General features: G+C 37.5%; 1 protein-coding gene across 1 annotated transcript in view; it reads right to left on the bottom strand.

Annotated features, from left to right (window-relative positions):
• brinp1 (bone morphogenetic protein/retinoic acid inducible neural-specific 1) overlaps positions 1–23,417 on the bottom strand; it is a 106,598-nt gene that overhangs the window by 32,811 nt on the left and 50,370 nt on the right. The window contains exons 3-4 of the mRNA XM_031754632.2: positions 17,338–17,528; positions 10,366–10,535 (exon numbers count right to left, since the gene is read on the bottom strand). Coding sequence (XP_031610492.1) covers positions 10,366–10,535; positions 17,338–17,528 — 361 coding nt within the window. The remainder of the gene's footprint in view (positions 1–10,365; positions 10,536–17,337; positions 17,529–23,417) is intronic.

Here is a 23,417-nt window from a genome sequence, read left to right on the forward strand (position 1 = left end):
GGTGACTAAATGCACATATATTAACATATATAAGTTTTTCCTGTGCAAAGTTCTCTGTTTTTCAAAATGCAAAATATAGCTTCATGACATACATACCAGGCAGCTGCAGTACATCAGGTGCATGTAGGAGTATGTGTGGGTACTTGTGGGTAACGTTTGCATACAGTGTCTGTGCATTCAGACTCAATCATGTTGCTTGTTTCTTGGGAACCAGTTGCATATATAATGATCAGTGGCTAAGTAGCTACTCCATGAAACATTTTGACCTCAAGCAAATCTGCAAATTTTGATTTACATGTTTACATCTCAAGCTATGTATTTATAGTCCATCATCTTTCTCACTTTATTTGATTTGAATTGGCCTAGTTAACTTGCTTTAATTGGGTATCTGCCTTTCCAGCACACAGGCCCATTCACTTCACATCTATAGCTGACCTTTCTAATGCACCTGCCTTTCATTAAGCGCCAATTGGAATTTCTTTAATACAAAGAGGAACATTTGACAGTTAACATCATAGGTAAAGGTCATTTTGTGAAAACTGTGCAATGGAAAAAAAGAATCTCATATAAAATAATTATACAAAATAGACTCTAAAGCACTGTGAATTATTAGGGATAAAACTCGGAAAAGTTAGCTGTAAAACTGCTATCTATTATGTGAGCTTTGCTCATAGTTTGTGCACACATGTATCAAAAGGTAAATGCATCCATGAGTTTAGGCCAGTGTATACCTATCTTTTTATTAATACATCTCTCCAGATGTATCATAATACAGTCCCCTTATGCCTTGTATTAGATAACTTTGTCATTTGTCACCTAAAACATCTCCCTATCTCTACATATGATTCAGTGTGTATCGACTGCTTCAGCGTGCAATAAAACCACTTTTTGTCAGGTTCATTAAAATCACACAGCATATGAAGCTCTCGTTATTTCTACAATTCCTTGAAGTTGTCATGGGAGTAGTATGATCTTACTTCTACTGCTATACTGAAAAGGATGTTTCTCTGAAACCAAACCACACATTATTCTAGTCTCTGTTGCAAGAAAGAACAAGGAGAAATAAAAGGTGGTTTGAAGCTATGTGAGATAAGGAAAACAATGTATGAGGCAATAAGATGGGTGAGTGGGACAGGGAAGATTACTGTAAGGTTCAACTGTCTTCATTACACGTCTCTTCTGCTGCACCATCCTAATCTGCCCATCACATGCCATTTTCTTAATGACTTGCTATTTATGGCTACATAGAAAAGAAGAGACGTGCTCCTCTGTAATTCTTCACCCTGGTAGTGAAAACTCTCTCAGGACACTTTTCTGCCTTCTTCATATCATTTTTCGTGTGGCTGAGTGTTCCTCTAAGTCACACTGGAGGCACGGAGCAACCACATTTTTTTTTTTCTGTAGTAGCACATTTCCCTTGAACATTTATAACATTCTCTGTATGAATATTTAAATATCTAAATGTGTCAAGTGTAAAAGACATTGTTAATGTAACTCTTTAGTTTTAAGTGATACTGAAAAAAAAGATCAACTTTAGGGCATTTCTAATTATAAACTTGGCACCCTCGAGTGTTGTAACTCAAGCAACACTGAATATAAAATCTGTCATGCTTGCTTGTGGCAAATGCAAATTAGATGTAAACTGCTCCGAACTTGGCTTCTGCAGACAACAGAAATCTGGGTCATATTGTATACATGTTAAATTTCTCTTACCTTACACAAGGCTCACAAGACTAGACTGAGAGATGAGAAAAAGGATCGTATGACTCTTGCTGGTACACTACCACCACCCACAGCACTGCAGCATCATCAGGAAATATGCATATTGATTGCTGGTGTAAATCTGCCCAGAGTAACTGTATGGATAGGTGACCTTGTGAGGGATGCAGTAAGCACACCCTGTAGGAATGCACACTTGCACACTTCATGCATGAATGACTATAGAGTACGCGACACAGTCAGCCGCTCAGTCACATGCAGACTCACATACAGTCAAGATAGCATGCAAGCACACATTCACACAGCCAATTCCTCATCATACTTCTTGCTGCATAATCACACATTTCCACTGGAACACACTCACTCGTAAAATTGACATTTTCTTTCTATTAAAACACTCCATTGGGTATCTTATTTTCATTCCTAAATGACCCTCCCTCCCCACTGGAGTCCTAGCTTGCAGCAATGAAGTTCAGCCACACAAAGACAAACAACCATATGTCATCTTTTTTCTATCAGCAAGGTATGATTTTATGCACAGTGGGATAAAACCTCACTAACGGTTTGTATGAAGGTCATATAAATATATATAAGTACCTTAAAAATAATGATAATAACGCATTAATATATGATTAAAAATGTTTATATCCATTAACGGCAGCTTTTAGCAAAGTTTTAGTAGTGTAACTGGTTGAAATAACACATGTATAAGTTTAGCATTGCACTGCTTTTAGGTAGCATTATTCGTAGCAATTATATTTATCATAGAATTGCTAATAACCCTTACATAGTGCCTACAAATGTTTATATAATAGCATTTCTCGAGTAATTCATTAGACTCAGACTTTTCTTTCAAACTATGTTGCCAACTTACATTCATCATAGAGTCTCATTAATGATCACAGAACATTACAATTGTACAAATTGTACAATTACAAACTGTAATTACAATTATAACAATTACAGAACTTTATATAGTATTTTAGATGCCATATAATATCTAAAGAATGAGCTTAAATGTTCAGTATAGCCATGACATTTTTTGATAAAGACAGCTCTTTGCACTGAAACATCCCAGTGGATCACAAACTAAACGATAAACCTAAATAACCATACATGCTCAATGTATGATACAGTTAAACAGTTAACATTTGGATAAACTCTGTGTCATGGATGAAATGCTTAGCTGCCCAAAGGGATTCTGATCTTGTCTCAAGATGCAAAGAGCGAAAGACTTTGAAAGAGGGTTTATTGTTGGGGCACAGATGGCATGAGTTTCAATCACAAACACAGCTGGACTGGCTAGAGTTTCAACTTGAAAAGCGGCTAAATTAAATCTGCAAATAGATCTATGGGAATTGCTTCAAGGGCTGGATGTTGGAGATGATGCTTGTGTGAAAAAGAACAACTGAATGGACTCTGTGCAGGACATGATCAGATGACTGCCAGGAAGAACAGAGTCGACACTTACATAGAGGGAAATGTTAGTAGTGCACAACTTATGCATTGGGGGTTTTGCTGGCATGAATTGGATTCGCTATCCCTTTAGAGGAAATGGTTATTACAAATTAATAGGAAGTTTTTCTGTGGTATCACCTGTATCCTATTTCCTGTCTGTGTGCAGGTATCCCATGCAACCGCTTGTATGCCAGGATACATTTCAGGAGATGTAAATCTCCCACTTACTGGCTGCACGGTCAAGAGCTGCACTCACATAGCAGCAAGACAGTCTTTTGTCATCCAAGTGTTGCGGGTCATCTTAGCAAGTTTCCATTGCTGTAAGCATGTCACTGTCTAACAGGTCATCCCACTACTGCTTTTTGTCCAAGATTTGGTGAAAAAGAACTTTGACCCTCATAGTAAATCCTGTGAGAAACAGGGGCAAAGGGAGGAAAGCAATTTAGTTTATAGCACAGCGTATCTGTGGGATGTGGGATGACCAGCACAGTCCCAGGGCAGGTGTATGGGGTACATGTCTGTATGTTTAGCTGATGATCTTCTTGGGTAAACGGCTAATGACATAGCTAACAGTTTGTCCACTGTCAAAGCTAACAAGTCATTAATAAGCCCCTCGGTTTGTTGATGACATCTTTGGCCTTTCTGGCAAACAGAAGCTAGTTGTTTACTTTGAAGTGCTTGATAGAACAGTCATCATTTCCCTGATGGTTGTGATAATGCATGGCCATTAGCTATGGAGTATATATAGGGCACCACCTGGTGAACACATATTCCCAAACAGTAGGATCAACTCATACACTCTAGGTAGGAGAGTCTCTCACACCCAAGAAATCCCTATATAGGCCGATCTTCAGGCAGCAATCTCACCTGATGAAATACTTCTTTGATACATCCCCAGGAGAGGGATGGGCCTGGCAATAGCAGCTCATTTGGGATTTGGTGGTTATAGGTGAAGGAACACTAAAACACAACTCAGTTTTTGCATGTGCCTTGCAGTCCTTTCAGTGTCTTGGCAGTAAAGAGATTTACATTGTGGAGCACCTCAAAGGGGTTTCCCATGCATGTATTACAGTGAACACTCAACCAGTAGTGTGTGGTCTGGTGGTGCTAACCACAGTGCCAGGAGCAGTTGTTCGCCTTTACCTATGTAGTCTTCTGCTGTCTTGCGAGGTGCCTTAAGTTCATGCAATGATCCAGAAAGTTTTGACGAAAAAAATCTGACGAATCGTTAGGGTACACACTGAAGGGGTGGGGGTGGGGGGTCAATCATGTCTACCACCCTGCAGCCTTTTTAGTAGCAATCTTATACCATTTCCATTGCTTCTTGAGCGTGTTTCTCTGTATTTACACAAAATAATTGATCTTGTTGAGCATTTCCCCACCCTCACGATAACCATTTCATTCACAAGTTTCGTTGCCACTTTGCTATCTATGTTATAGCTTGTGGTCTGTGGTAGGGTTTGTCCCCTTTAATCATCTATCCAAGTCAACATATTTTCCTACATCTTCACTTCAGGGAGTATAATCCATCTCCAACTCATAATAGCTGCATTGGACTCAAAGGACCGGTTTGTGGCAGAGGCTCTAAAATGTCATACCTACTGCACTATGTCACAGTTGTGGAGAGGGCATCTGTAAGAATTCAGTGCCTATGTTCCTCTAAGACTGGATGTATACAAAAAACTCTGACACAACTGACACAAGTAACAGGCTAACTGCCAAAATAAATTGGCAAGACAGCACTTAGCTAAGCCGCCAACCATCCCCCTTTACAGCTAGGCTGGCAAACAAGTTGTCCTACTATATCTTCTAAACATTTGCAGTCACTAGATCTCAAATTAATTGAACAGATTTTGAGCTGACATGTATGTAACAGCGGTGACCTCAGCCAAACCCAGCCAAAAGACCAAATGAGTAAATACTTCATGGAAACATGCTCAGTCCATTCAGTAGAGTTTTAGAGACATATAGAATCAGTGCCATGCTGTTGTTGTTGTTTTTTTTCTATGATAAATTTCACCATTGGACCATGTCTAATTTAGACAAATTTAACCATTTTTCCATCACTGATTTTGATTACTAAATTTTACTTAGCAATACAATCAGTGGTCCTAGGGAAAATTTCTTATTCAGGATTAATAGTGTTCTATGTGTTTTTAGTATTCCAACCATTGTAGCTTGCACAGCATGTGCAACCTGTAGGAGTCCAATAACAATCAAACAACTGTTTGTATTTCTCATTGATGAAAAAAAAGCAACTACGTTTATAATGAGGAAGCTTTGCATTAGTGCCTGCACAGATGTCTGATGTCATCAAAGATTGATTGTGATATACCCTGCTGGCTGTCCTGATGTTCACGTGCTGTTCTGCCGCCTCATTAGTAGTCTGATAATGACACAGTTAATCAAGTATTGCTTGCCAAAGTCATACACAGCATAAATTCTGATTTGGGGTCCTGCAGATCATTGATTTTCTTTTTCTTTCTTACTTAAAATCATATAAGGATTTAGGTATGGAATCAGTGTATCTGGTAGGATTCTATATCTGTATAATGTATATACCTGTATAACTTAATAGAGAGTGTATTCAGAGTGTATTCAGAGTGTATAAGTGTACGGTGTTTTAAAAATGTTTGCTTCTTATTTCTCGTAGTAATTCTGATTTTTGCAAGCAATTACATTTTCTAGAATACTTTTGTTACCTTTCCTGTAAATCCTATCAAAGACAATGTGAGTGAGAGTGAAACAAAAACAAAGAAACAACAGCAATAAAAAAGTAGGGAAGAAGAAAAACAACTTTTTACATTTATCGTCTTGATCAAACTAAATTAAAATATACAAAATAGATACATGTTCAAGGTCATTTGCTGTCCTCATAGGGAAATTTATATTCGACTCATATAATAATATATCATGGTAAGAAACATATACAAGACTTTAGAAGCTGTCGCACTTCTCTGGTGATTCTCTGAGCAGGGCAGTCAGGGCACCAGCATCTTTCTCATGAATGCCCGTCACAACGAATATCCATATAAACACTGTTGATGGAGCTGTTCTACTGCTGGCTGAGGGTCTGTCTCATCCTCTTTGCTAAATTGGCTATTCGATTAGGCAGACAATTGACAGAAACATGGTTTTCGTTTTAAGAAAATTCTTCATTCTCCAATATGGAGGACACTTCTTTCATTAGAGACACATTAGTTGTCTATAGTTATCACAATCCTTTCAATTGTGTCTTAAGGATACAGTTGTTTTGCCATCTATCGTTCCAAACTTATACACTGTGGAAATATGTCACATAATATAAATACAATAAAAAGCTACGTCTTTATTTTGCCCTTCACATTAGAAATTTAAGTATAATTTTAAATCTATGAATTGATAGTTCAAAATAATTGATACATTTAAACATGTTTTTAGTATATACAGTGCTTTGAAAACATATTTGCGTCCTTAGATTAGATATTTTTCATATTCATTAAACAAATTCTAATATTTGATTGAATTTGTGTGATCAAACAAATTCTACTAGTACAGAAAGATAACCCAGGTAAGAATAAAAAATACGTTTTCATGAGACTGTGTGTGTTCAAGCTACTATAAATACTCTGGGTAATAAGAGTGTTAGACAGATGCTGAATAAACTAATAGTGAATAAATGTTTTAAATACTGAATCCCACAAAGGTCAAATTTTGAAGTTTTCACAAAATACTTCAACGGAACTGACTTTCAACCTGCTTACCTGCAGATGGGAAATGTGGAAAACATTTCTGCTGTATTGATGCATGTTTTTTATCCTGATTGTAAGTTTGCACTCCAAAGCAGGACTTACAGCCATACTAAATCAATATTGGAGGAGCAAAGCCCTTGTTCTCTGTGTTTATAGATCCGTGCCTTCTGATGGACTTTGCTTCCACTGCACATTTTGATCACTGTCTGTCTGCAGCCGACGTGACTGGAGAACTGCAATTTAGGCTGCCTTTATTTATAGTCAAGCAAAAGGAAAATACAGATTCGTCCCAAGTGCTTTTTGTTTTGAATTTGTTTTGCATTTTGAATATCAGACAAGGTTAAGATATATTACCAAATGTTATTAGTATCACTAAAAATAAATATAATGCTGAATGTATTTTTACATTTTTTCATATTTTGACCAAACATTTAGCACATGCTCAGCCGCTGTTTTAGGTGCTTTTAACACAGATTTCCCTAAAAATGTTACAATTAAGTATGCACCTCTTTACTCTTAAAAGATATGCAAATGTGTGTGCATTAAAAAGCAAATAATAGCATACAATAGAACATAGTAAACAGCTTTCATGTAACATTAGTATCATGTAACATTAAGACAAGCTATCCTGACACTGTCCGGTTATAATATTCCTAAACAAAAGTACAAATTATACCCACTTCCTAGTCAGTGGAGTAAAAAAGAAAGAAGCTGATATTCTTAAAAAGTCTCCCCCTTACATCCTGAGCGCTCTTACTTGCTGGGTGTAACCACCCACTGCACAAAGGCTGATGCCCAAAATGTTCCAATAAATCAATATAATAATAAAATAGGAAACTATGTGCAGAGGACTCTAATCTAGTCGCCACATATTTCTATTGGGTTATAAGTGACAACTGAGAATGACTGCATTGAATCTATGCATATTTTTTGTTCTTTTTAGGTTTTATACACAAATTGACAAAACTTACGAACATCTGAGCTGAGCTGTTGTTCTACTTGATGATAAAGGTTGAATATATTTAACAGTACAAAGAAAGCATTGTATGTTCAAAAATAGTAATAGGTATGAACGTTTTAAGCAATAAAAGCATGAATTTGTGTTCCATTCTTTTATGTAACTGCTGGATTACACCACCCACGCTACAAGTTCACTGCCATTCTGACTGTGCACAGCCATGTTTGTTTCACTTGATAGAACAGACCTATTAGGTGGCTATTTTATCCTGTTAAAAAGCAAAAGACATCAATTTTGTATCTAAGACAACTCATTACTAACCCTCATGCAGTACGTGATAAGCACAAGAAACCCTTCTTGCATGGCATTAGCTCCTTAACTTACCCATCACCAATCCATTCCCACCCCTTTCCCAAGTTAAAAAAACCCCCTCTCCTCTTGAAATACGCTATTGGTCCATCGGTTTGGATCAGAAGACATGTAGCCCTCTCAGCTTTCGATGTGTGTGTTTGTGTGTGTTTGTGCATGCGCGTGTGTGTGTCTGTGTGTATGTGTGCTATATAGATGGTCTCTCTTCTCCACACGCCCTGCCTTCCTTTCCTGAGAAACTGACTCAGCAGCCACTGTCAGGTCTGCTTAATTTTGTCATGCTTGACTTCCTGCTACCTGGACTCTCATCTGCCAAACCCCCTTAATCCACTTGTCACTCACAACAACAAAAAGCTCGGGATCTGCTCCTTGAATGAAGATAGGGAGGTGGAGCATTGGTGGGTGTATAAGAGAGTTATCCTGCAAATTTTAGTGCAGGTGTGCAAGCACAGGTGCATCGCAACTGCTGTGGGAATTTTAGAGTTATGGGGATTTCAACACTATTTCTAGCCATTACCCAGAATAAGACAGGAAATTTGTCAAAGTAAAAAAAAGAAAAATATCTATCTATCTATCTATCTATCTATCTATCTATCTATCTATCTATCTATCTATCTATCTATCTATCTATCTATCTATCTATCCATCTATCTATCTATCTATCGCCATACACATACATATATATATGTATGTATGTATGTATGTATATGCAAAGTTCTAAGCCACTTATATCCTCTTTCTTCCCCATTTTGATGGTCAGCTGGTTGTCCATCATCAGAATGAGTCACTGGCGGCTTGTTTTGACCACGTCTACATGCCTAAATGCACTGAGTTGCTGCCATGTGATTGGCTAATTAGATATTACTTAATAAAGTGTCCAATGAGTGTACACGTCATTGTGACTCAGCATAGTTAGGGTACATATTTTGCTTCCACAAATGAAAATGCAAAAATTTGTTGAGCTGACCTTGTATAGTTATATCTTTGATGACATTTACAAGACAACATCCTATTTTACTCAAGTTTAGGTAGCATTCGCTGCCTAATTTCACATCTGCAAGCTTTTTTTTTTACAAAGAATTGTGTGATTGCAAATGCCTGGAAAACTAGAGAAGTCTAAATAATTATGATCAGCAGGGCTTGAAATTAACACCAGCTAACTCACTCAGAGTAGTTAATATTTGACTGCAGCAGACACAGTTTTACCTCAGGGCTTGTTAGCTTCCTACTCTACTTCCAAACAAACACAACTTTCCTCAGTTCTTTCTCAGATTGGTATGATTTTATATGGTCCTTCCCAATCTACAATTTCTGTTAAATAAACATACATATTTGTACAGCTGTCATTTCAGGGCACATCTACATGTTTTTACAACTGCTGCTCCTAGCCCCCTCTCCTCGCTGAAAGGGTGAATCAGTCTGAATAAACAGTGAGCAAGCAGTTGCATGCAGCAGGCTCACACTACAAATACAGTTGTTGTGTGTTTGTTTTTCTCTTGTTGCTCTTGTTTCAGTTATTCGTTGAAGACTGATGAAAACAAATATATTGTCTTTAGCAGTAAAAAAAATCATTCCTGTGCACTAACTTTCATTATCATCTAATCTCCTGTACCTACTGGGGGGTTGGTGGTGGTGGTGGTGGTAAATTAAAGTGTTTACTACTGTATGTGTATAGTATAGCTACTTTCAGTCTTCAGCCTGTGGTGCCATCATTAACACTGGTTATCTTTCATCATGCTTACTCCTCTATACTTTGGCGAAATATGCTAATTAAGACACCCTGTATTACATTCAGATTATTTCCACCATCCTTACAATGGCTAATGTATATTCATGAAATGCACTGTGTTTGTGTTTTTGTCTTTTCACTTTAATTTATTTGTATTATGCAACATATGTCTCTCTAGAGGAAGAGAAAGTAAGTGTTTCTCTGACGGTCTAAGTGAGCACACGGGTTATTTATTCCCTATGAGATTCACTTGTCAACTTCGCGCATGTGCCATTTACTGCCTTTGCACTGAATATCACAATACATCTATACTTGTATTATGAAAAAGCATAAATTCATGCACAACAAATCAGGAACCAAAAATATTTGTATGTGAATGTGCATGTTTAAAATCCGCTAACCTTGATGGCATTGGTGGAAATCTGGATCTCGTGCAGCTTCCTCATTGTACCGTCACGGTCAATGAAGTAAGACGAAGCCAACTGATGAAGGGCTTCCACATTCTGAGTAGCGTTGGCAAGCTTTCTGTCCAGCTTGTTTTTGGCCAGGTACATTGTCAGTGCCTCCTCCCCTGCAAGTGGCAAAAAGAAATGGAATTATATAAGCATGTTTTTTAAGGACTTTTTAAGGCAATGAAGACATTATTTTTTAATTCAGTCTACTACAAAAGCATAGCAAGAGCTGCAGATATATTGAATGTGAAAGTTGTCATATTCAGTCTTATCTTCCTTGCCGGTGGAACTCTCGATATAACAGAGAAGTCAGAGATGAATACCAATGCTAGGAGCTTTAGCTTGAGAAACCAGATGCCTTAGGTTTCCCAGAACAGTCACATATTTGCTGCTTCATCCCCAGCTGGCACCATCCCCGGAAAATGCCCTTAGATTTACCCCTATTGGGATGGCATTATTTCCACAAGAGGTGTAGTGATATAGAATTTTTACCACAATACCACAGGAATTTCATCCTGTGGTGTTGTGGTAAATATATCACATTCGAATTTTTCTTGGAAAAGAACCCAGAAAGGGAAAAGGATAGGCATGATGCAAACACACAAATAATTGATTATCAGCATTAAAGAATGCAAATATTTTAAAAGAAAAATACGAAAAGGGTAAAAGTAAGTAGTGGAACCAGTTTAGCTACCTCAAGAAGACTGCACAAATCCCAGTCCTCCCAGTTATATATTTTTTAGAAAAATGCTGTGTTCAGGTAAATCACATTATTGATACTATGCTGATTACATACTTTATAATTTAAATGCTTTTATTATCAAAGATGACAAAGTAAGTCAGTCTTCACACATCAGAAAACACTTGAAAAAGAGAAGTAGGTCTGTCAACTCACTGAATTCAACCTGATCTTGCAGAAAGTGTCTGTAAGGTCAAGAATATGAAAGTCTAGATCAGCAAAGGGCCTAAATATTTACAGAGCGCCAGACAACCATTTCAGTTTGCATGTCTTGTGCTTGTTTGTTGACTCACTAAAAAGAGCTGAGCTGTTCAATCAGTACACATCATATTTCTCAGTCTTTCATTCCCACAAGGAGAAACAGATTCATAAAAAGCAAACAAGCAAATATCAGTTCACTTCTGCAAGCTCACACAATCTATCCTTCAAAGATTACTGTTCGAATGGCAAACCATATGCTTGGAACTGTTTCAAGAGCGTGTCACATATGTTCAGGTTTACAGTGCTGTGAATGGTTATTTGGCCCCAAGTGATGCATTGGAATTGGTCATTTAACTTGTGGTGACCGTGACTAGGGGTGGGTAGCAGTCAGGGCCAATGTCTCATGCCTGGTTAGAGCACAAACACTGAGGGGACGAGGGCCGATTCTCTGATGCTGCAATGCTCTCTCTCCCTCAGGGGTTAGCAAAGTTACTTACACACACTCGACTTACACCACTGCACAAGAATAATAGTCCCACATTAAGCCCTTGATCTGCCATTTTTTATCACTATTTCAACTTAGTGTGGCATAAAGGTCTTCTATACATAAATATTTTGTGGTTATTGCTAGCTGGCCAGGAAAAATCATTACCTCTCTGGCTTTAAAAAGTCATTTGTGTGCACCTTTCTATAAGTAATACATTGTGTTAGATTATTGCGGGGCACCTCGCTGGCACATTGCCAGAAATAATCAGCTCATGTAGGGTTTATGTGTTTACAGCAGAGAGGTATTTTAAACTGTTTCATCTCAAATCAGTGTTTCCGTACATGTGTACAAGCATGTTTTCTGAATATCTTTTTCTTTTTTTTCACTTTCCTTGTGTGTATATGAATGTAGAGGTCGTGGAGGACATGAGACTGCCAAGTGTAATGGAATGGTAGGGAGAGCCCCATTTTATGCCAGTGGTACATGTGTGGGAAACCTTTTCAAGTGACTTCATAACCCAGTCACAGAATCACAGGACACACACATACACACAAACATAACCTGCATTTGCTGTTTGGCGCTGCTGTCTTCAGTTACTTTAGTTGCTCAGTTAATCTTCTTCAGTTACAGAAAAATTACATCTATTTTTTTACTTAACTATATATACATATGTTTGATGACAAAGATTGTGTAAATAATAAACCAACATTTGATGAAATCTATTTCACAACCCAACAACTACTGAGCTCTATTGTAAACATCTTACTTGAATAATCTCGTCATTAAAATAGGTTAACAGGACGCCTGTAATAAAATGTACATGTAACACTCACAACCAATTTTCTCCCCTTCTCTTCAGCGGCATAACGCTATTGCCAGTTACACATTTGCTCCTGGTTTATGCAAGATATATTCTGGTATAATGGAGTAAAAGATATTGTTGTTGACAGAAGCGTTGACAAGTTTCACTGGGCAGTTTTACTCTACAACCAGAGGCACAGCCATAGTTCTGCATATGAACTTTAGCCTAGGGCAACCACAAGTCATTTCAATAAACTATTTCTTCCTTTTCATGGCAGAAGATATGAGACACTGAATAAGTCTCATTCAGTCAGTGTGTGTATTCACAATAGAGTGTTTTGCTGGGCAAAGGAGTCTCCTCAGCTAACATGCAGTTATTAGTGCAACAGCTCTAACAGAGCGTAAAGTAAAATGCGCTCTTTCTCAGTTAACTACAAATACATTTTTAGAAAATGCACTGTGGTTGTTGTTGTTAATGTAGATTATGGTGGCAAAAGCTAGGCAGAAATGAATGTCGTCAATTAAAGCGACAGTGTTTGCTGTTTTGCAAAATGTTTGAGCAGAACGTGTATTTTTTTAATCCCTCCACACAGATGTATGTAGGACAATGAACTCTCCAAAGTAGCTATAGTTGTCTGCTGAATTTAATTGGATGTGTCTCCTTTTAAGCTTTTTTCTCTATTCCCTGACTCAACTCAGATGCTCTATAGTTGGCTGTACACACACCCATGGAAGTCACAGCGAAACAGCAGTTCTCTCACTTAAAGTGGAAAAATGATTTCAAGCATGTGAAGGATAGAAAATGACAGATGTGCTAAAATATATTCCTTACAGCTTTAGCAAAATGCAAATCTGTCCTTCACATTCCCTAAAAGCAATACCTTCCTCTAGCATTTATATACAGCCTTACTTTTGCAGACGTCTTCACTACTGACACACCGAAAGGTTGAATTTTCCCGTCAGCAAATGTGCTTCACTTACACTATTGTTCTCAGGCAAAAAGCCCGAGGTGTTAAATATTTGCACCAACTGTTTTAAGTACGTATTATTTACTTAATTACTTATTTATTTATTTCATCTTTAAATTCAGTTAAAACATAAACTTGGGTATATTTTCCCTTTAACAACTTCAAGTCTTTTAACTGCAGTGAGTACCCAGGCTAAACTCAGATCATATGCTACACTTCAAAATACACATCACTTCACACTCCTTAAAAAAAGCCAAACAAACGAACAAAATAAAAACATGTGCCACAAACTCAGATCTAATTAAAACAGTCAAAATGTTCAGACAGCAAACGTTTTCCCTTGACGCTGTCAGTCAGTGCTCAGATAAGAATATCAGACTTTCTGTCTTCTGCTTCTTAGAATACAGTTAACCCTGTCATTACCACAGCACCATATTTGCAGGCAATTAGTAACACAGAAAGCTAGTTCATTAGCATTCATTAGCATAGCATTGATCCTACCTCTTTTATTACATGAAACTCTTTAACAACAACAAATATAAATGACAAACTACCCAACTGAATTCATTTTGCCTTTAATTAAAAAAAGTAAAAACAAAAGATATCGAGAAGAGGCTGTAACTATATTCTCCTTTTTATTAGTTCTTGTGAGCTCAAAGACAAAGAAAGAAAGAAAGAAAGAAGTAACGACTCATGCTAGGTGACATAACAATGGTAATTCATTGTAACATTTTCTTTCAGTTGGGGCGGAGGGGCTCTAATGGCGCTCTTCACACTTGAACACTCAACTTTAAGTTGCCTGGGAGAAGGAGAATTCATTTCTTTCCTCTCAAGTGTATAATGACTCATGAGACCACAAAGTGTAGGTGGCTAAAGAGAGAATTAGCCTCCTCTTCTTACTTCATCTCTAGTATTGAATGCACATTTCTTGGTTCATATAACTGTGTTCTTTAATGGGCAATTCCAAGATTGACATAAGAGTGTGCCGACCCACAACTTGAAAAAAAGGCCTGAAGGTTAAAGAAAACATGGTGATGATAACTTAGGGGGCAAAGTAGATGAGCTAGGGGATATCTGTAAAAATATAGAGGAACCACATAAGGTGATGCAATTCAATAACCCTAAGGAGGATGCTGTGGGTGAAAATGATACTGTGGTTATTTTCAACTGTTTTAGCCATCTGATGTACCTGGTGTATTAGGATTCTGCCTAATTTTATTTCACCCCCATATGATGTTTCCGCTCAATATTGCATTTCCAATTTCCAAAAAAAAAGGTGTTGCAGGATGAATCACCTTACAGGGTGGGTTATACAATATCCCAGTTCTAACTCTTCACATCTAATATTCATCTGCACAGTGTAACTAAATAATTAAAGCCTAAGCCGACTTAAGTAAAGAAATCTACTACCAGATTTTCATTTTTCCCCCTTAATGCTTAAGAATCAGTTCCACTTGAAGATATCACTTCTGACATACAAATATAGTTTGAGGTTACATAATTAAAAATTAAATTAAAAGACACCAGTTCTCTCTGAATAATTGATACCGGGGTACATAAATGCACATTTCCCAAGCTTTGGCAAGTCTGGAGCAACATGACCCAAGCCTGTTGAACAGCATCATAATAGTGACAAAAGTATAAAGAATATTTTTCAGAGGCATTCGATCATGAGATTACGAAGCTACATTACAAACGGCAATCTACACAAGTGAAGCGACTACTTGGCAATGTTTCATGCATGCAATTATATAATTCAAGGTTTGAACAACAGAGCAGATTATCTTACTAATTATATCTTTAAAATGCAGTTGGGAACGTAATCACAGTTAGCTGCCTTCATGCATCCCTCAGAGCTTGTGATAAGATAAGAGATAGCGAGGAGGAAGCATTTATTGTTAGGCTAGGAGAGCACAGGTGCTTACCTTTTTTTTTTAGGGTGAAGTACATTCAATATACTTTTGATGCTTTTTTTTTCTTTTCTTTTTCACTGTAAATTAATTGAATTGATTAATTCTAGAAATGTAGAACAGTGTTGCTATAATTCATAGTAACTAACAGTAGCTATAGAATAATGCTTCTATAATATATGCAATCTACACTGAAAAGTCCTATTTGATGATCTGTCATGCTTATAGATTAATCACAGAAGTGCACACTGTGTCCCTTAAAGTAAAGGTAAGTTTGAAGATCATATGTAAGTAGAATTATAATTTTCTCACCACTTTTTGCACAGGTTTCTGATTCAGCTACACCTCCTTCTACACCTCAGCTCTTGCTATGTTTATTTATATATTTTTTGGTGCAACAGCAGCTGACCTTCACTACTTAACTTCTTCGGGATTCCTTTACTAACTCATTTTAAGTGCCCATGTAAAGCATCATCATAATCACATTTATTGGTTTTCATACAGACTGATAATCTGTTTTCTGAGAAAATTGTTCATTGAAATGATCAATTATCATGAACTGAAAATAGAAATAGGATACGTAGAGCTTGTTTTCAACATTTTGCCCCATGTAAGGAATCTAATTATTTTTATGAAGTTCTTGTGTCTTTGTCTCTCCACTTAATACATGTTTCTGAAATTGTTTCCAGATGAAAAATCTAGCAGACAGCGTGCCGTTTCCATTTGGCTGATTGCCTGCAATTCTGTACAAGTTACTAACCATGGACAGCTGACAAATCAAGACACCTGGCAATTTCCTGTAATTTTCTCATTAATGTTTTGTCTTTCATATACTCATATACTGTTTATATATATATTCTTAACTCTTTCCCCCCTGGATGCCTACTAGAGTAACCCTTGTTTCTGTTTTCTGAACTGAGCGGTTGCTGTCATATTTCAGACCTGCTTCCAGAACAAAATGACTGGGTGCACATCAAAAGTTAGTGACAGTGATTTCTGCCTATATAGCTTAATAGGGCTACCCTTGGAAAAACCTGCTCTAGTGCTCATCAAACCACGTCTTTAATGACACATACTGAGGTGTCAAAACTCATCATATGGGGCACAGGGGAGGTCGTCAAATGTCATGTTCATGGGAGAAAGAGTAAAGGTTACATTTTCTCTGTAATGAAACAGCTACACTTTAATGGACATGCTTATGTTCTTGTTTGTTTGAATGAATTCAGCATCCCCCCCACATACACACACACACACACACATCATATCAATGAATAAGTCTATCGATTGTTCAATAGTCACTTGAAAATCTCAGCTTTTTTGATTTGGTTGGAGAACATTTTCACATCCGCTTTCTTCTGCTCTTTTGTGATGTAGCTGCAGCTGAGTTTTTCAAAACCCTGAAGAAAGAGTTGGCCTCAAGCTGCCTCACTGAGTTGATGTGACATTGTTGCAAGCTGGTAAATAAATGATCCTGGACAATATTATGTTGAATTTTTGTAGTGGAATCATGGAGGGGCATTTGATTGTAATTTTTACTTACAAAAATGAATAAAACTTACCAAATGCTTGATTTTTTTTGTTATACTGTGTATCATCAGATTTTTTTAAATACATTACATATGCATGTCCAAAACACCTAACAGATCTAACAGACTTTTCTTGAAAGAAATCCTCTCTTACATATAAATTCTTTCATTGACATGAACCATTTAAGCAAGCCATGTGTAATAAGCTTTTTCAGCCAGTGTGGAAAAACAAGTAATATTGTTAATCAAGCATGGAAGTGAGCAAATGAAACATGTGAACCTCTCTTACCTCCCAGGGTGGCTGAGATGAGAATGTGAGTTCCATATTTCTTAATGATAGTGTCAATGAACTGCTGAGTAGTGGGCCTGCGTCCCAGCAGGCGTACACTGCGCTGGAACTCAGGCATGAGTGGCACAGGGTTCCGAATAAGATCCCTCCTTTCAATTGCAGTGTTCCTCACCTTCCAACGTGCAAATTCCCTGCAAAACAACAGGAAAAAAAATGCTCTCAACAACATACTTTATATTACACTACTAACATTGCAGCTACATTACTTATAGAAACTCTGTCTGAAAAGCTAGTGCACACTGGGGTCTTTCATGTGAATACAACTGTATGAGAGAATAAAACATAAAAAAAAATTAAAAAACAGAGGCCAATAATGAAAATGCACCGTATTCTCTTGTGTTTATTGAGTCTGACACAACCATGCATAATCACTGTTGCTTAGTTTGTAATCTGACCAGCTTCCTGCGATGTTCCTCTGTAATGCAGTATGTTTTTCTGAAAACTGCTCAAGGTCATTTCCTCTTCCTCATGCTCTGACTTAAATCTCAAGAAAGAAAATATAAAAATACACAGTGCACTATCAAAAAAAGCAACACTGACTTAACTACAACTCATTCTGCCCTTGATGTTTTTGTGTTTTTACAGTGTAAAAGATCATGGAGAATAAGCGTGAATGCTTATGAAGCTCGTTTCTGTATCCATCGAGACCCACATCAAGAAAAACATTTCACAGGAAACATTACAAATATTTATATTGCAGAATTCCTGTTGTATTTTTAACTATAATTGATTGTTTATTGCTATTTTAATCAGAAACTGCCATTATTATCTTCCATTCTTTCTGTAAATACAAAATCATTTCATCCTTTTATTGCATACATTTATTTTATGTGAATGTGTATCTAGAGGTTTATTTAGAATTTAGGAAAAACACTTTTTTGATTACTGCAGTGTGTTCTAATCGTCAAATGCTGCAAATTTCCATATGGCTTTGACAGATTACATCATTACATAGTTATGACCTTATTTTCTGTTCAGTGCATTTCTGAGAAGCAGCAACTCTGCCGCCGATTTTGTTCGTCATATAATTCATCTTAGATTATTTAAAAACCATGTGATGATTTTCCCGATTGGTCTGACATCCAGCGTCTCTCTCTGGTGGTGGGTAATATACTTCTAATGAGTTCACGTTTGGCCCCAGTGCCTCCACCTGTTCCTAAACCCATGAGGATTTCTTGCTTTCTCACTGGCTCTTGCAGAGAAAGTCCCTGCAGGGAAAACTAATGTCACCTCATTTGGTCATTACCAAATATCATGAGATCCTAATGACTAAGGGTTAAAAAAAAAACAAACAAAAAAAACTGTTGGCTCTAACATGTCTGTGAAGGTTCTCAGTCATCCAGGTGATCGTAGTCTAAGCAGCTTAGAAAGAGATTTTGAGATCCCTTCCCAGACGCCTTAACGCCCACTCACATCCTGGGCCATTTGACCTCAGGAAATTACATGATAGGGTGGGGCCAGGTTTAGGGATGAGTATCGAAAACCGGTTCTTGTTGAGAACCGGTTCCCACTGTTTCAATTCCTTGGAATTGTTTGCCATTTTTGCAAACGATTCCCTTATTGATTCCAGTCGCCCCGAAAGACGTCACCACGTTGCGGAGCGTCATTTACCTGGCAGGGCGCCTAAGCGGCTCAAACGCTCAAAAGTTTGGTTATACTTTACGAGAACGGTTGACAACAGGGCAACTTGCAATACTTGCAAAGTAGATATTTCATTTAAGGGAGGAAACACTACGAATATGCAAAAGCATTTGCTCACAAAACACACTGTTAGAAAAAGCGTCTTGAAAAAACGGTGATATTCCGGCAGCTGGGGCGCCAAAATACGACCGTATAATTACAGAAAATAACTCCCGCATAAAAATACGGTTATTTCCAGTAATGAAAATACAAGTAGTTGCGCTAATTTGACATGGGATCTCGCCTTTTTCAAGTGCCGCTAAACATTAAATTAGGAACAAGTTAATGTCATTAAACAGTGAAATCATCTATAAATAGAAAAAGAAAACATCCCCAAAAAACAGTAATATTCCGGCAGCTGGGGCGCCAAAATACGACCGTAAAATAACAGAAAATAACTGTCCCATAAAAATATGGTCATTATCAGTAGTGAAAATAGAGTTTGTTGCGGTAATGTTACATGGGATTCTGCCTTTTCCAAGTGCTTTTAGACATCAAATTAGGAACATTGTAACGTGATCAAACAATGAAATTACCGATAAACAAGGTCAATGAATGTGGCAATATGAATCATAATACGTAAATGTCCAGAAATATACAGTTAACAGTTGGTTTAACTAATAATGGATTGCATGCTCTGGGACAGACTGACAGAGGTGAGGCTGCCGTATCGCACCATCGGCCCCTCTGGCCATCGCCAGTAGGCGGTAGGTGAAGTGTCTTGACCACGGACACAACGACCGAGAGTGTTCGAGCCAGGGCTCGAACCGGCAACCTTCTGATCACAAGGCGAACGGCCAACTCTTGAGCCACGATCGCCCTAACTAGCAATGATAATAATACTTATGTGATGTAACACAAGCTTATAGGGATCATGTTATATACTTTACCATAGCATTACATTTGAATTCAACAGTTCAGTCTTTCAAATAACAGACAGATATTTGTGGAATCATGATACATTTGTGAATGTATTTTAACAATCTAAATATGCATATGTACAGACAGATACATTTAATAATCATGACAATTATGTTTCATTACATTACAGTGATTTGACGTTAATTTACATTTGAAATGTGAAGTCAAAGTCTATTTACGTAACTTTAATGATATTCTAGAAGAACAGAACAAAACTGTAAAATGCACGATTCTTTCCTACGGTCGCAGCCATACCCGCGACCTTGTTGTTGTTAGTTCACATTCATTGGCCGATGCTTAGCGTCATGTTATTATGTGTCCCAACATCCAATGACATATCACATTGTTTTCATGGCCACACCCTCACCCCAGGTGCACAGGCCTATTTCTGTTCAGGAATGTTGTGAATACTTTGAGAGTTATATTAATTGCAATTCCTACCTCTACATTTATTTTAAAAAATATATAATTTGCACAGCGTGGCCGTGAACTGATTTACATTGTAGCATGCAAAGGAATCTTAACTAAGAAGCTCAAAGAGAGAGATTGAGCTTATTATTCAACCCCAAGCTGTTAGGGGGAGCTCTTTATTTAAACACTTTCCGGTGCGTCCATGTGCCTCAAGGTTCAACAACAGCAGAACAGAAGTCACTCATGGTACATGAGTGACATCCCGCTACAAAACAACAACTGTCAGTGACTCTGCACCACAGCGCAAACACAACATTCAAGATAACAGTTAAAAGTAACTAACCATAAACAAGAAAACAAGAACATCTAAACAGCAGCACATGTCCCAAGGCATGATGGGAGAGAACTAGCTGTTTCTGGATGTATTTTTACGATCTAAATGTGCATATGTACGAAAAAATATATTTAAGAAACAAGTAAATTGTGTTTTACTATATTTACAGTGATGTTATGTTGTTTTACCTTTGACATGTAAGATCACAGTCTGCTTATGTAAATTGAATGATATCCTAGGAAGACAGTACAAAACTGTAAAAAATTACAGTAATATACTTTGACATTACTATTTTTTGGAACAGTGCACGCAATAACCTTAAATGAATGTCGTGTTTTTAATTCCGCTCCGGACTCGTGAATCTCAACCCAGCAGCAGCGGTAACGTTTGCACGTCCTCTCCCGTTAATGCGGCAGGTAAATGATGAACTAACAGTGCATATTATGTTAGCGCGATCTGCCTTATTACAAAACCTGCCATTACTGTGCATTTAGGTGACCATGATGAGAGAGACAGAGTCTGGCTGGCAGTTCTCGCTGCAGTCTACCGGTAGAGTCTCCTTTCAGGCCAGGATAGTCGAATGTCACCGAGCAGTGACTAAGTTTGTGGTCAAAGGCTTGCACCCATTTGCCACAGCAGATGCCCCCGATTTTCGGTAAGTGAATGTGTTTAATTGTAGGCAGGGACATTACTGGATATTCTTGTGTAATTGCTACAGAATAATTTATGTTATACTTTGTTATTGCTACAGAAGAATATTTATTTTATTATTTTACATTTACAATTTTTTTTCCTGGGGACCCTGTGACACCCCATTGAAGAGCCGTAGGCTGTGGATCTCTTAAGATCTCACTGTTGGGTTTGTAAGGCCATGTTACTCCTAAATTTCTATCTTGTTCAAAGAGAAGATATAAAACAAAGTTCTAAGCTAATCGACCTGTGTGTTCTCTTTTTAAAAAAATAAGAATCGAAAAGAGAATCGATAAAGAATCGAATCGTTAAACAGAATCGAAAATGGAATCGGAATCGTGAAAATCTTATCAATACCCATCCCTAGCTAGGTTTCATAATGGGTTCACCCGAAACCTTCCTGATTGTGACCCACACCCGTTTTCACACCTCGTGTGATTAGGTAGAGGATCAATAGGGGGTCCATGACCCCCTTGGGGACACTCCCATAGGGCTTAAAAATCTCCACCATTTGTTCTTAGAACTGAAGAACCTTCTCGGATGACAGGTGAAACATCTTCAAGAAAATTAAAGATGTCCAGACGCTTTTCATTCCAAGCTCCTTAGACTCTTGGCTCCAACATTTCCTAAATGAAATTTTGAAATATAAATGGCAGAAACTGTTCTTATAAAGTAAAGTAGTAGAAGCTTGATCCAAGTAATCCAGGTTTTTGAAACATGCAGATATGGCAGGAGTGTGTAAAATAATGTCAAAATGTTGCCTTTTTGTTTTTTGGGTTTTTTTAGATTGAATACGATAGTATACAGCTTTTGTTATCACATTTGAAAAATGCATTGTTGAATGTTCAGTTAAAAAGTAAGTGCTATGAATAAAAATTACACCAGAACACTTTATAATAGCCTAATCACAAGCTTTCCTCCTGAATACGTGGGCCCACTCCAATTGATCGGTCACTTAGTTTGATTTTTCTGACATGTAGTCAGCAATGTGTCTGGCTTGATGGAAGCAATTTTTACTACTCTGTTCAGCACTTATTAGCATTTAAAGTTCAATTTCTTTTCCGCCAGTGGACTGTTATGTAATTCATAATGTATCAGACATTTCACAGGTAATATCTCGACAATGTCCTCACAAGGAACATTTTTTAATACATTTTGGATGCTTCAAAGAAATCGAAAAGGATTGCTAACCATATATGTTTATGCATTGTCTTAAAGCCAGAAATTAAATAAATAGAGGTCGTTGCTGCTGATTTGCAGAAGTCTTTCTTATGAACTTTGCAATTCCTTTACGCAGCAAAGACACAAGTGCTCATCTGGCAGGACAGGACACACCACTCAAGCTAGTACATGCTGATTCAGCTTCCACTCTTGTTCCATGACTTAGCTCTTTAAGGGGTACACGTTGCTGTTGTACCTCAAATCTAGAGCAAACTTTTAAGCTGAAATAACTGCAAGATTTTATTTGCAACTGTGGTACCAAATTTGATCTCTCAACACCACCTGCCAGGCTCGCTCACTGTGTCTTTTATTTGTTTCTTTCTCTCTGTCATAGATGTCGGTTGATTGTCACAGAATGTTTCTCATAGTTTGGTCACTATCCATTTTTATATAAAACTATATAAGGCAGCCATATGTGCTTCGGCCTTTCTGCCCCAGATAAGACATGCCAGAAGATGGAACCAACAGTATAACATGATTCAGTGCTTTGTTTCACAGCTCCAAGACCGGGTTTAATGACCTATCAAAGAAAGTTAAGAGGAGATAAATGGTATCGTAGCTGCATGGAAGGAAGACAGGGATAAATGTGATTATTGCTTTATGGTGTTTAAGTAACTCATTTGGGAGGTTGGGTACATTATGTCTGGCTGCATGAAATACAGGATAAAAGATAAGGGATAATATGCACATCCACAAATAAATACTTAATCTATGTAATAACACTTAGATTTAATGAAACTAAAAGTCCAGTATTTTTGGTAAA

The sequence above is a fragment of the Oreochromis aureus genome, linkage group 7 (assembly GCF_013358895.1).
Source record: "Oreochromis aureus strain Israel breed Guangdong linkage group 7, ZZ_aureus, whole genome shotgun sequence".
Lineage (NCBI taxonomy): Eukaryota > Metazoa > Chordata > Actinopteri > Cichliformes > Cichlidae > Oreochromis > Oreochromis aureus.